We start from the raw sequence: 14,243 nt of genomic DNA, 5'->3' as shown, positions 1-14,243 counted from the left end.
TTAAAACGCTTGAATTTTCTCAGCTCCCTTCCAAAAAATGTTATTTGCCCAATTTTATTAATTAAACAAGCACAAGGTTTAAAATACTCGTTTTTTAGTGTAAAAGCCTTCATTATTTAAACTAAAAATAATTATAACCCGATATTAAACATTCCTTAATCGGATTGTATGCGTAAACGCAGCGCAAAACTACGATGGGAACCAACTTCCTGTCATGTGATCTTCACAGCAACAACATATGACTTCAATCGATAAAAAAAAAATGATAGCTGTGTACAGCTGGAAGGAATCCGTAGCTCTTATTTTATTATTTAATATAAGTTTTAACGCAAGTGATCGCCTGTCCGGGCTGCAGGTAAGACTGATCGGGTTTTAAGGGCGCAGCAGATTCCGATAAGGCAGTTTTGTTTTGGTTCACGGTGCCTGGAGGGGTGATCGGGGTTTTTGTTTACCGTCGCTGTCCCGCCGCTGTGGTCTGTACCCGCAGGTATGTTCGCTCTGCGGGGGGAAGGTGCCGAACGGAACCGCTGCGGGTCGGTTTTGTTCTCAGTCCGCCGGACGGATAGACGGACGGTGCTGTCTGAGGAATGACAGCACGAGCGACCCTGAACGCATCATCGGGTGGGACTTGGATGTTGATGTTTTTTTATATTTTAAAGTCTGCGGTTTGTTAAAGCTGTGAAAGCTAAACACAAAAGTTACCTAAACACGTAAATTAATATTAGAATAAGACCAAATATACCCGGAAAACAGAGGTCTTCACCTGTTTGCTTGATATGGCAAGCCAATTTATCATATAATGATATAATAGTTTGACAGGCTCTTCAAATTCATCATTCAGTTGTTTTGAACTAGGAGAAACTCTCATTAACGATTCATTTTAGACATCCAAAAAAAAAACATTGTTCTAGACAAGTTGTAAAATTGTCATATTTGATAATCAGTATTCATATTGTTGGCAGCTAAAAAGCAGTTGTAAACATCAGAATGATTAACAACAATGTAATTACAAATATCTAAAATGACATTTAAATATACATATTGAAAAAGTTGGAACGTTGTGTAAAATGTAACAAAAAAATTCAGTGACTTGCAAATCTCATAAACCCATATTTTAATCACAATGGAACATAGCAAACAAATTAAGTGTGTAAACTAAATTGTGCCATTTTTAGAAAAAAAAATGTAAAAAAAAGTGATAGTTTTGAATTTGATGGTAGCAACACATCTGAAAAAAAGTTGCTCTAGGATCATGTTTCCCCTTGTGAAGCATCACCACTGTTTACAGCAGTCTGTAAACATCTGGGAGCTGAGGAGAGCAGCTGCTGGAGGTTGTAGAGGAGAATGTTGTCCCATTCTCATCTGTGTAGGATTTTAGTTGTTCTACAGTCCTGGCTCTGTTTTGCTGGATGTTCTGATTTTCATCTTGTCATCTGGATGATAGCATTTGTTGTTTTAAAACCTGTATGCCTTGATGAAGTCTTTCCAGATGTGTAAGCTGCATATTCCCTTGGCACTAATGCACCCCCATACCATCAGAGAGGCAGGTTTTTGAACTGTGAGCTGATAACGTGCCGGATGGTCCCTCTCCTCTTTAGCACAGAGTATTTGGTGTCTGTGGTTTCCAAATTAAATTTCAAATTTTAATTAATCCGACCATAGAACTGTTTTCCACTTTGCCTCAGTTCATTTTAAATGAGCTTTGGCCCAAAGAAAATAGATGCATTCTGGATGGCATTCACGCATGGGTTTTTCTGTCCATGATAGAGCTTTAACCTGCGTTTGTGAGTAGAACAGTGAGCTGTGTTTACAGACAGTGTTCCTGACTCCATGCAGTGATGTCCAGAACAGAATCAGAGCTGTTTTTAATGCAGAGGGTCTGAAGATCACAGGCGTCCAACACTGACTTTCAGTCTTTTCTTTGCACAAAAGTTTGTTTCTTGAAATCTTTTGAGCATCAGTGTTCCTAATCCAGTCCAGTTTATCATCAATATGTAGTCCTAGATCTTTATAGTCCTCCACAATGTCCGCACTAACCCCCTCGGGTGGAAACCGGCCCTCCTCCTCAGATCCTCGGTCTTTGTCACATTGAGCTGCAGGTGATTCAGCCTACACCATGTGACAAACATGTCCACAGCAGCCTTGTAATCAACCTCATCGCCCTCGCTGATACAGACGACCACAGCTGAGTCATCCGAGAGCTTCTGTAGACGACGGGTCTCAGTGCAGTAGCTGAAATCCTCAGCACAGAGGGTGGAGAGGAAGGGAGAGAGGACAGTCCCTGTGTCGCTGACAACACAGTCTGATACAAATCGTCTCAGGCGCACAAACTGTGGTCTGCCAGTCAGATCGTCATTTTGTTGCCCCGTCCCAACTTTTTTTGTAACGTGCCGCTGCCATAACATTTAAAATGACCTTATTAAGAAGAAGAAAAAAAGGTGACGTTTCTTAGTTTAAACATTTTATATGTTTACTATGTTCCACTGTGAGTAAAACATGGGTTTATGAGATTTACAAACCATTGCATTTTGGTTTTAATTTACATTTGACATGTCCCAATCTTCTCGTTGTTGTATATTAAGAACTTGATGGGTTGTCTTTTTTTTTTAACATCATCCTGGATAAATGAAAATGATCACTAGTAACAACAGCGTTCCTCTCCTAGTCGTAAAGCGTTTTCTGTTTAAAAAAATCCACATTGTTTAATCTAGATTTTTTAAAAATGCACTTGTGGATATCCGGAGCTAAAAGCCCAAAATCCATAAATCTGAAAAGTCACATTATTTTTTTTTTCTAAAAATGGCATTTAAGACATCTGAAATGCTGACTGTGAATAGGAGGAAAGTCCTTTCTGGTTATCTGAAGTGCTCCTTTTGACCAGGAAGAATCGATCCATGTGTGTCTCCTAGTCGAGCACTCAAATGTAAAAACAGCCATTCAAACTTTAAAAAATAAATGCATTAATCTTTGTATTTGCCAGTTCTACCTCACCTGTGGAGACCTTGAAACATAACAAGTAGAATTGTTACTTTTTAAATTATTCATTTCATTTCTGACTGATAAGAAAGTCATTCAGATTATGAGGAAAGTAATTAGAGGCAGATATGTAGTTTGATTATATGGTACAATGGCCTGCCATAATGGTGTATATTTTACTTTCCACAATGCGTGGATATGTGAGAAAAAAATAGTTATTAAAGCTTAAATTTCTTTTAGTAAATTCTTGAACCAGCCTATTCTAATAATTTAAAATCCAAATTTTAAAGATTGTTTTCCATTCCATTTTTTGGAAATGCTGAATTTGCAAACTGCAAGTTTTGTTCGTCTGTGTTTAATCATTTTCCTCTTCTCTTCTCTTGTTTTTTTTTTCCTTTTTTTTGCTCAGGTTGGATTTATCCAACTGTTCACTGACTCGCGTGGAAAATCTTCAGGACGCATCTGAAGCGTTAATGATGTAGGTGGAATAAATGAAGAGTCGCTGCCCTTTTTGGCAAATGAACACTGAGTGTAGGAGGCCTTTGTCTTAGCGAGGCCTTGTGTTCAAAACTACAAAAAAAACAAAAAACAAACTAAAATGACGTTCATTGCTGTTGCATATTGTGGTTCTGCACAATTACAACCCTGCTCCCAACAAAACTGCTCCCAAAGTTGATGTAAAATGTCTTAGAAACCAGAAAAAGTTTCTAATTTTAGCCCATTTGGCTGTAATTGTCATCTCTTCCCCTCACATAAATACTTGGACACGTCTTAGACAGAGCTAAAGCAAAATCACCTCCATTATAAGTAGAACCCTATTTTTTTAATCATTACTGTTCTCCTTTCTAAAACTTTCCCTCTATGAATGTTTTTATGGCAGAGATCTCTCCCTCAACCCCATTGTCAACATTAGCGATGATGTGTTTCAAGGATTTTTTGACCTGAAGTGCCTGTAAGTCTCCTTCAAGATTTTAAATTAAAACTAAAGGACATTAGCATTTGCTTTTATTTATGATATAAATTAATTTTATTGTCTTTTTTTTTTTTAAAAAGCATTTTGCCAAAGGATATAGTTTGTCCAGGAGGGAACTCGTCATGGCAGAAGGTGGAAATCCAAAAGGGGAATCGTCTTTGTGAAGGCCAGAAAAATATGTGCAACCAGACAGGACAGATGTGTAAGTCCCGTTTTAAAGCGACATTCAAAGCATAAAAAAAAAGAAAAAGATGTTTGTCTTTTAAAACGTGTTCTGTTGGCAACTATTGGGAATCTGTAGCCCTAAACTGCCCAGAAAACTCCCTCTGCGCTCCCTACGGCCCGGGCTTCTATGAGTGCAGCTGTGCTGAAAACTACCATGGATACAAGTGTCTCCGAGAGGTCGGTCCTGAACGCAGCTTTTATTTATTTGTTCATTCTTAAATTATAGGTCAGATCTTTTGGAGTTGGTAGCTCTGAAATGACCTTATTTTTTAAAGAAATAGAGTTTCATTTTGATCAGATTAACGAGCTAGAGGCTGGTCTGAGTGGGACCAAGACCAGAAGTCTGCTGTCCTAAAACGAAACACCATCTGATTTTTCAGGTGTTTTTCACCGATTCTTATTTGCTTTTTCAGTCTCTTACTTTTTTACTCTGTCTTATCAATTTTATTGTTTTGTTTTATTAATATTCCGTCTGTATTGTTATGTGTTTTAAAATTGTCAACTGTGTTATTTGTGTTGCTGGGACGCTCTTGTAAACGAGATCTTGGATCTCAGTGAGTCTTTCCTGGCTAAATAAAAGCTTAAATAAATAAATAAATGAATAAAATATGATGCTATTCCTGCAGGAAACGCCCACAGGCTGCACTGAAAGTGCTACAGCTAGCGGCTGCTATTTGCTCTTGCAAAAACACAACAATATAGAATTACATGCAAAAAAACAGAAATGTGGAGCTGGCATGACTGTAAAAGTTGATAAAACAGTGTTTGCATGAACCGTTTTAATTTTTTTAAAGATTGGAGGTGTTTTAAGACCGCAGCAATCCACTTTGGTCTTCACTCTGACTAGCCGTTAGCTCACCTGTCCAATCAGAATTAAATACTGTGTCTTATTTGGAAGGTTTTGTGTGTTAAAATAAAAAGATTTAAACTGTTTCTCTAAACTGACGCCACTCAAAGAACTATCTACAACAGGTGACATATTTATTGTTCATAAGCTTCTCACAGAACCTCAAAAGATCTGAACTATTACATTATTGAAGTTTAATTTAATGTTTAACACCAACAAACGTGTTGTTGTTTTTTTTTCTTTTTAATTTCCGATAATGTGTGTGTTAATTGTCAACAGGGGACGTTTCCAGTCCTTCAGGTTTTCGGACCTCTCGCTCTGTCTGCCGTTGTGATAACCTTCCTGCTGTGGGTGACACAGAGACGAAAAGCGAAGTCACTGTGACTCACTCCACTAACAGAAACCAACGCCTCAAAACGACAACGCTGGCGAAGCTGAATGCGACCTCACGCTTTCTTTTTAATGTTTTAAGTTAGTTTCTGAGGTGCAGTTGTATTTTATTTCAGGGAAATGGAAAAAAAAACTGACTTTTTTTGTACCGGTGGAGTTTTAGGGAAAACATATGATGCAATTTTAAACGTTATGTTTGTCAGAAATGACCACGGTCGTCGATTTAGTCTTTGTTTTTTTTATTGCAGTAGACTGACAGATAACAGTGAGGACTATAAATAACTGTCCCAAACATCTACTGAATGTGTGCGAGTTTACATAAACTTCATCTCCTCAAGCACGTTTAGGAGAATTTGAGCAACGGATATTTGTTATATACGCGTTTTACTTGAAAAACAATTACAATTTTTCAGAAAGTTGTGAAGCAAGCCAACAAAACCTCCAGGTTTCAATGTGCTTTAATTGTGATTTTAATCACTTTAATGCAACGTAAAACAAGACGTTGGGTTTAATTACTAAATTGTGCAATTTTGATATTTTTTATAGTTCAGTCACACACAACGTTAGGATTCACAACAAAATTGTGAACGTAGAATATTTCAAAATGTTTGTTTCATAATGCATGATTAGTGTCTGTAAGATGCTGCTTCGAAATCAAAAAATGTCTTTTTGTGTGTTGTACCATTTGTTCATCAGTCACAAGTTGTTCTGATGCTTCATCCGATTGGAATTTAAGGTTTTAATAAATATTTTAAAAATGGAAATCCATTTTCTGAAACTTTTTGGCCGCTACACTGTATATATGTGCGTAACGACCTCTGTGTGGTAATTCTGTATATTTATTTTATTTTATCTCTCTTCAAAGTATTCTTGTCTTAATCTAAGAGCAAAATTTACGGTTAAATAAAAACTCAAGTGCATATGAGAATCATCGGCTGCTCGTGACAACAAACATCCTGGTTTGTGTCTCGCACTTCAAGTGTGTTTGAGTAATCGGGTGTTTAAAATAAACAGTCTCAGGAATTTATGAGACTAATAAAGTTTTTTTTTCAGAGGAAAAAGCTGCAACTTTAATTACACAACATTTGATGGTTAGTTTAACATTACATGCCATGGTAGACTAACATGACATGCTGTTCAGATGGAAATCTTAACTCTTACCAGCTTCCCTTTTTAATAAGGTTTTGAAAAGAACCATAAAAACACAGAGGGACACCATTTAAAAGGTTATGCCATTTCTGATATACATTTATTGCATGCTGAAAGCACGATATAGTGAGTTGTGTGCGAGGACTTGTGCACACAAACTGAAACGAAGGCTGTTCACTGGTCCACGTTTTTAACTCGCAACACCACTGGGACCGAGGTGCACGGGATCATTCCCAGTTCTGTGATGACTAGATCCACAAAATCAGGCGGCGTCACATCATACACGAGGTTCAGCAGGCCAAGAGAGGGCACTTCCTGCCAGTTCTCCAACTGGGTTTTACCTTTACGGGTCACAATGAGGTCATCGGGGTCATCTGGAAAGGAACAATGAAGATTAACGGATGGATTCAACAAAGGGAGCAAACACACCAAAGCCTTTTATCGGGACAGTGACTGAAAACGTTCCGTACCGAGTTCATTGGATACGAAGGAGTCTGTCTGCACCCGCTCGCAGAACTTGTAGGTCTCACAACAAACCAGCACAGGCACGTTAAAAGCTTTGGCCACCAGAGCAATCTGTGAAGTCCCCACTCGAGACATGACGTAACCGTTGGCCAGAAGAGCGTGAGCGCCAAGGAACACCTTCGATACCTAGGAAAGAAAGAAAACGTTGGGTTACTTATCGACAAACCCTGATACTTTGGTAACAGAGTGAGGTGTTTCACGATGGGAACCGCCTTGTTATGAACTACAAAAGCTCCAATGACATCATGGCTGTCTGAGACAGACTGGTTGGTTAAAGCTAAGAGGAGAGCAGTCTTAAAAGAGAGAAATTTCATTCCTGCCCCCTCCACAGCTTCAAAGGGATGATTACAGAGGACCTCCAGCACCAATGAGAGGTCCCACAATCAGACCAGAGGCCTAGAGACCGGCAGCTTACGCTGCGCTCCCTTCATAAAGCCATTCACCAAAGGGTGCTGTCCAACAGGTTTGTCACCAAACCCACTGTAACAAGCAGAAATTGCTGCAAGGTAAACTTTAATGGTGGAGAGAGCCTTCCCTTTTTCTAGCAGACTCTGCAAAAAACAGAGCACTTCCACCAGAGAACGAAGGAATCAGGCTGAGAGGTGGGAAAGCATTCAGCAGCACATGTGGCCACAGGTGTGCTGGAGGATCCACCCCCAGTGGTGCCTCTGAGTCTGACAGGGGAAAAAAAAACAGCGGACAGTGGGTGTTTTCCCATGAGGCGAAGAGTTTGATGAGGGCCCTGCTGCATCTCTGCCAGATTTGTTCGACTACATGAGGATGGAGTTTCCACTCCCCATACAGTGGGTTGCCCCCTGGACAAAAGGTCTGCTCCTCTGTTCAGGATCCCCGCCACATGGGTCACACAAACCAACAGGAGTCTGGTGCTGCTCCACAGGATTAACTGTTCGGCGACATACTCCTTAACGGGATGCCTGAGAACTGTTTAGCAGCTAATCAAGCTAGCTTGAGGAAGCTTAGTTGTAGTTTCTCACGGGAAGAAAGTGAGAATAAGTAGGACTGTGGTAATATGAGGGGGTTGATCCCCAAGGATGGCTCGACCGGTCTGTCTCAGATAGATGTGATCAGCTGTAGTTGGTTACACCGAGGCAGTTCCCAAAGTGAAACACAGAATGAAGCTAGGAAAAAAAAGCCAAATTTTCTGACAAAACGCGCTGATGTGGCAAAATCGGCACCTTCTGTGATCTACAACAGCTCTCTGGTTACCTCTGGATAGATGTAGGAGACAGCCGAGATGAGGACGTAGGTGCAGCTGATGCCTCTCTGGACCAGGCGCCTCAGAGCCTCCCTGCCCTCCAGCCGAGGCTGGCTGTCCACGACGATAACGCGGAACTTCCTCCTTTTCTCAAAGGCCTCGAACAGGATGTGGTTGACCAGAGACGAGCTGACAGAGGAGACGAGAGATAAAAATTAGAGCTGCTGGAGGAAGATGAGGAAGGAAGAAAAGTGAGGAAACAAAAACAGGAAAGAGAAAGTGTAAAAGAAGGATGTGTCTGGACACATTTGGGCTTATTTAGCAAAGTTTGAAGCAGTGCTTAGTAACAAGGAGACAGATTTTACAGTCGGTTAAATCACAAAAACAGGTCAGATTTAAGTGTCTTACCAGCCATAAACTAGAATAACGTCTCCATCACTGATCTTTTCTATGGAGGACGCGGCAATAGCTTTATCAGCAAGAATAATCTTGTCTTTAATGTACAACTCCATGCAGGTGAGGAGTTTACTCTTCGCCTAAAACAGACAGGAGAATGATGCATATTATGTGTGTTTGCTGTGTACATGCCTACATTACAGGTTTCAAAGTGTCACACTGACCTCCTCTTCCTTGCATTGACTGGGAATATTGGAGATCTCTTTCTTGACGTATTTGATTGCGTTGCCCATGCTGGCCGACAGGGGCCGGCACTGATTCAAAAAACTGAGAAAACAAAAGGCAGATTAAATCGTTGTTGTTGAAGCAGAGAGAAAACAGATATTCAGTTTACAAAATCATAAATTATTTATCATTTAGTGGCAATTCTTAATAAAACTAATAGCTACATTATAGTTCATGGCTAAAATTGGATAATTTTTTTAGTTTTATTACCTGATATAAGGTTTCAGCTTATTGACCAAGTCTCTGGATAGCTCTTCATTTGGAGGTGTAGTATAGTCCCTTATTACCTGATGATTGCAAAAGAGAAAAAATGGTTCAAATTTGAATTTGGTTCCTAAAAGAGATTTGATGTCCTCAAATGATTATCCTGCTGTAAATTCTCAGTCATTCGGAACATGGTAATCCTAACAAACTGAACTCCTTTCTTGATTCCTGAAGACGTTTTGCTTCTCATCTGAGGAAAAAGGAAGCGAACATCTTCAAGAATCAAAAATTAAGTTCAGTTTGTTATGATCCTGCTAATATTCTGATTTCGGTGTCAATTCAGGCTTCAAAATTAATCAGAAAACATGCTTTCTACTCACATATAAAACCTCAGGTCTTTTAAAGAGCATTTACATGTTCATTGTGGATACAGTGACACCTAGTGGCTCTGAAAATATTCCCATCCCAAACACGCTGTCTAGTTATGCAAAAAAAAGGTGCTTTGTTTGTCAGTAGGACCATGTCTGTGTAACATAACGTAGGGCAGAGGTCTGCAATGACTTTACAACATTTAAATAGGATTGTTTCCTTTTGATGGTTGATGCCATCTTAATATCAAACAAGTCTAACTGGTATATTTTTACAGCCTAAATACAACAGAAGGAAAACAATAAGACAGTAAACAAATAAAAGTAAAAGGATTACACTTTATGGAACAGCACCTGTTTGAAGGCATGAAGCAGAGCAACAGAGCGAGCGTTTGATCCCGCCACGATGCCCTGCGAATACTGAAGGCCCAGTCGAACAATAGCAGGATGAATTACTGTTGAAGGAATGCTGCAAACACAACAAAGGTTTATATTAATTAACAAGGCTAAAAATTCATTTAAGAAGATTAAGGCTAAAACTCTCCAGCCTGCTGTGCTTCATGGAGCGCAGCTGGTTTACCTGAGTTGTTGTGTTAGAGGGGCTTTGCGGCTGTACTGGTGGAGGTGAGAAAACAGGCTGACTTTGTAGCCGTAGTCTGAGCGTAGCGGGATCTGCAACACAATGGACAACAATTCGGAATAAAAGTAAGATCGAAGTGAACAGAGTTATACAACCACCTTGACAAAAAAAAAAAAATTACAGAGTATTAAATCTCTCAAAACTCAACCAACAAACAAAGCCACAATGTTACGACATGTGAATGTCTTTCGCTGCTGAAGCACAATCTGACAAGGGATTTTGCAAGAGAGCAGAATGGATTAAAATCAAAAGGCTTTCACAGAAAGCAGCTCAGTGTTTTAGGAGAGCCCTGCAAACAAAACAGCTACAGTAAAACAACCACTTCTAGTACCATATCTTTTCTCATGGAGGTAAAAACCATCTTAAAGTCACTCCTAACTGAATGGTTGAGTGTTGGATGGCAAGCATTAAGGGTTAGTTTATAAAAACACTGACTATGTTAATAGCATACATTGTTTAAAGCCTCCACTTTGATGACTAATACCTGTTTAGTAGCACTGTGAAGTGGTGTCTGAAAGAAAGTGTTAGGTACAATCACACACAATTCTGACTGACAGCAAGTGTGTACAATAATTACCTTAGTGCTCCTGTGTAAATTACAAAAAGTAACTAAACCAAAACATTAAATAAACCTGTTTTTTTGGGTTACTTGCTTGTGTCCGAATAAAAAAAATCCAAATATTTTTAACAATATAATGAAACAAAGTCCAACTAATCTTTCAGTTAAAACCATATCTGTTTCTAAACTACGCTGTGACGCCTTGTGGTCGGGTCAATAAAACACAAGTTCTAAGTGTTCATGATGTATTAGTGTGTCCAACCTGCTGTCTTTCCAACTTCTTGGCCAGCTTCTTTAAAACCTCTGGGTTGTCCACTTGAACGTGTTCAGGGAGCCTCTTCACCACTGAAAACACAAAGAAAGGGAATCGTTTTTTCTGTCTTACGCTACAAAGATGAGCCAAAACAATACGACGACTTTGTGCTTTGTCTCTGGGGCATTGCTAGAATACCTCAGATGAGTCAAAGTATTTGCTCTTTAAATCCGCTGAAGGTGTTCTTTTACACCAAGCGTTGTAGTTTGGAGTGACAGTGAAATTGTTTATAATCACCATGTGAGATTCTTTATCTTGAGGCTGATTTCGGCTTTGTTGTTATAGGATAACAAACTCTGATACAATATTTTGGCTTGTCGGTATTTCAGTATGCATCATTATGTGACTGTCACTACTGATGTTATCTTTGTGGGAGTAACAGTACCTGGCTGCAGCTCACTGGGCGGCACTTTTGGTTTGCCAGAGGCAGTCGGCTGTCCCGGATCCCCTTTCTTGCCCTGTTTGCTGGCTCTCTCAGCCTCTTGCCGAGCTCTCCTTTCAGCTTTCAGCTCAGCCTTAGTTTTGTTGGGCTTGTCTGCTGGGGTGGGGGCCTCAGAGGAGGCAGGCACAGAAACTGGTGCAGGAGCAGGCACTGCTGAGGGCGCTGACAACAGCAAACACAGATGTCAGGGCAAAATGTTACAGCGAAGGACTGTAGATGTTGTAGTACAATATTGTGCAAAAGTTTTAAATCCCCCTCTAGTCTCTTAACAGTTTAAGGATCTAATTTCTTGTAACCTCCTAATAGTCTTAATCAGGTGTTCTTCAGGCTTTCTGAAAATCTTAAAAATTTTCTGCTTTTTCTCTCATTTTCTGTCCAGTTCTTGTACCCGACCATCACAGCATATTGTGCAGCATGTGCTTAAAAAAAACCTGAAGAAACGGAACAACAGCCTTGAGAGAAGCATCAAGCTTCAGCTGATCATCTGCTGTATATCAACTTTTCAGCTAATAGCTTTTTGGGATTCATCTTGTTGGTGCTGAAATTCCATTTCATGTGTTAAATTGTGTTACCTTTGGCATTCTGCAGAGATTCAGATGAAAAGATAAGAACAAACAGTCTCTTTGTGACAAGCTGCTGGTAACAACATGCCTAAAAACCCTATTTAAAATGTTTTTTTCACCAAGTTGTCTGGTATGACTCAACACAGGCTCATTGAGTTTAGGAGCTTTTTACGCCTGAATTAATTCAATTGAAAATAAGCAGGTACTGAACTGAGAAATCAAAGTTCAAAGAGAAGCCCCCAGGAAAGCCTAGAGAAATGTTGCTTAAGACTGGCTCCTGGCATGACTCAGGACTTTTGCGCCGTACTGTTTTGTCCAAATTATACGCACCTTTCACTGTTGTCTGCGATGGAGGCTGGGGTGCTGTAGCAGCAGAAGGGGCCGACTTCTTTTCCTTCCCACTTTCTTGCGAAGCCTTGTCATCTTTCTTCTCCTTGTTTTTCTTCTGTTGTTTCTTCTCTTTCCTCAGCCGCTGCTTCTCCTCTTTGGTCAGCTCTTTCCCTTTACTCTATTTGGTCCCATATATGATGTACAAAAGAGAGATGACACAAAAACTGCATCATGACTGCAAATAGCCAGACTCGTGTGAGGATGTGACAAAATGATGTCAATTAAAGGACCCCTAACCTTTGAACGCTCAATGTCATCTTTCTTTTCATGTCCATCTGTAAAACGAGCAAATGATCAATGAAAACCCCAAATATTAGATGAAGCTCGCTGTTATTAGTATTAGACTTCGTAGGTTAGCAGTGCTTTGACACCTTTTAAGGAGCTTGTTTACATATATTTATCTCTGCAGCTCATTAACACGTTTAGCAACTCAGTTCCAAACAATACTACTGACGAAAAAATGATGCAAGACCATAACGACGTCTGCAGCTCAACTACACTGAAAATGCTAACATTAGCAGCGCTTACTTCTGAAAAATAAAACCGGCAGAAGCGAAAACTGAACGCCTCCGAAACAAGAGCTACACTTTCAAAACTAGTTCTTTTTACCACCAGCTCAAAGACACAGAAACACCTGGAAAACGGCGCAAAGCCCAACTGTTACACATTTTTAAAGTCACCTGTCACTCCACTGTCAGCCATCTTTACGATACGGCTTCACTTCCTCCGCCACCGCACGAACTACCGTCGGGAAAATCCTGCAGCGCCCCCTGCTGGAGGAAGGATGTTATGACTGTTTAACTTCTTACTGTGTTTATCGTTATTTGTTTTCTCAAAGTTTGCAAAAGTTGTTTGTTTCAGACAAATCCCAGACAAGCTCATGATAAATAATAAAAATAATAAAATATTAAAAAAATAAATTAAACGATATTGATATTGATATTGTTTCTTTAAAATAAAATTTTATTGATTTTCTTAATATTACACGTAGGCACAAACAAACAAAAATTCTTGTTTTTTTTTCTGGTATAATGATATATCAGTATGCAGCATTACTATAATTTTAATAAACATAAAGTGAGTACAGGGTTGCAAAAGTACTCCTACTTGACCAATATGATTTTTCTTTCTATGGCAGAAATCAGTGCTGCCTGTGGTCGATATGCAACACAGATTTGTTTTAGTTTTGGCCAAGATGTGTTTTTCATTTAACAAAATATAACAATAATTGCTTAACTTAAATAAATATATATTTAAAAACCCCAGAAGAATTTGTACTCTTAAAAAAAAGAAAAAACTACATTATAGGCTACAGTAAGCTCGTTGTAGCAGCTGCTGCTGCATCTTAAATCTTCCTCTTGCACAATTTGCAGTTTATTTCATTATTAGAAATTTAGAATAATCATGTTTTACCTTCCATTGCTGATAGAAGAAACAACATAAACTGGATTTTAACCAGCAGTCAACAACTCAATTTTGTAGTTAAAATACAATTTCTTTGTTGTGATGATGTTAATGTTTTTTATTATTTTTATTTCATGTTTAAGAGCTGTTTTTTAACACATAAAGGAAAAGTGTTGAACTCCTACTTACATAAAAATAACACGAAAATGCAAACAAATACATAGAGTTTTTGTTTTATCTATTTAGATTCACAACAGATTTTAATAATTACAGGACAGGTGAGTGGATGTACGAATATTTTTATTTCATGCTGTTTGATTTTCCACAAAACAAATCATCTTTTCTGGGAAAAAATAATTAAAATTATGTGATGGGTGC

The 14,243-nt window shown here is 39.0% G+C and overlaps 2 protein-coding genes across 3 annotated transcripts; one reads left to right on the top strand and one right to left on the bottom strand.

The window, feature by feature from the left end:
• Positions 1 to 200: 200 nt before the first annotated feature.
• atraid (all-trans retinoic acid-induced differentiation factor) lies at positions 201 to 6,175 on the top strand. The gene is made up of 7 exons (XM_017427319.3): positions 201 to 355; positions 488 to 621; positions 3,386 to 3,454; positions 3,857 to 3,928; positions 4,030 to 4,151; positions 4,251 to 4,351; positions 5,301 to 6,175. Exons 1-7 carry the CDS (start codon positions 239 to 241, stop codon positions 5,403 to 5,405), a joined length of 720 nt encoding a protein of 239 aa, XP_017282808.1. The 5' UTR covers positions 201 to 238; the 3' UTR covers positions 5,406 to 6,175.
• A 454-nt stretch (positions 6,176 to 6,629) lies between these two features.
• On the bottom strand, positions 6,630 to 13,237 carry eif2b4 (eukaryotic translation initiation factor 2B, subunit 4 delta). Of its 2 annotated transcripts, XM_017427317.3 has the most exons (14): positions 13,142 to 13,237; positions 12,699 to 12,736; positions 12,402 to 12,579; positions 11,452 to 11,670; positions 11,016 to 11,098; positions 10,679 to 10,705; positions 10,135 to 10,226; positions 9,909 to 10,023; positions 9,193 to 9,269; positions 8,922 to 9,024; positions 8,710 to 8,837; positions 8,313 to 8,490; positions 7,031 to 7,211; positions 6,630 to 6,934 (listed from the first exon to the last, which is right to left on the bottom strand). In XM_017427317.3, exons 1-14 carry the CDS (start codon positions 13,161 to 13,163, stop codon positions 6,735 to 6,737), a joined length of 1,641 nt encoding a protein of 546 aa, XP_017282806.1. In that variant the 5' UTR covers positions 13,164 to 13,237; the 3' UTR covers positions 6,630 to 6,734. The 2 variants fall into 2 exon arrangements, with proteins under 2 accessions (XP_017282806.1, XP_017282807.1); XM_017427318.3 differs by lacking the exon at positions 10,679 to 10,705 and having other exon boundaries at positions 13,142 to 13,236.
• Between the last annotated feature and the right edge of the window lie 1,006 nt (positions 13,238 to 14,243).

The sequence above is a fragment of the Kryptolebias marmoratus genome, linkage group LG19 (assembly GCF_001649575.2).
Source record: "Kryptolebias marmoratus isolate JLee-2015 linkage group LG19, ASM164957v2, whole genome shotgun sequence".
Classification (NCBI taxonomy): domain Eukaryota; kingdom Metazoa; phylum Chordata; class Actinopteri; order Cyprinodontiformes; family Rivulidae; genus Kryptolebias; species Kryptolebias marmoratus.
Note: the sequence above shows the minus strand (reverse complement) of the source record. Positions and strands in the feature narration are given on the sequence as shown.

Excerpts from the sequence above, each read along its gene's own strand:
- atraid (XM_017427319.3), top strand. The coding sequence starts at position 239 with ATGACTTCAATCGATAAAAAAAAAATGATAGCTGTGTACAGCTGGAAG. Across the intron at positions 3,929-4,029 it reads TTTTTTGACCTGAAGTGCCT|CATTTTGCCAAAGGATATAG; the intron begins GTAAGTCTCCTT and ends TTTTTTAAAAAG. Across the intron at positions 4,152-4,250 it reads CAACCAGACAGGACAGATGT|CCCTAAACTGCCCAGAAAAC; the intron begins GTAAGTCCCGTT and ends GGGAATCTGTAG.
- eif2b4 (XM_017427317.3), bottom strand. The coding sequence starts at position 13,163 with ATGGCTGACAGTGGAGTGACAG. Across the intron at positions 10,706-11,015 it reads AGAAGTTGGAAAGACAGCAG|ACACCACTTCACAGTGCTAC; the intron begins GTTGGACACACT and ends ACTTTCTTTCAG. Across the intron at positions 10,024-10,134 it reads CCTCTAACACAACAACTCAG|CATTCCTTCAACAGTAATTC; the intron begins GTAAACCAGCTG and ends TTGTGTTTGCAG.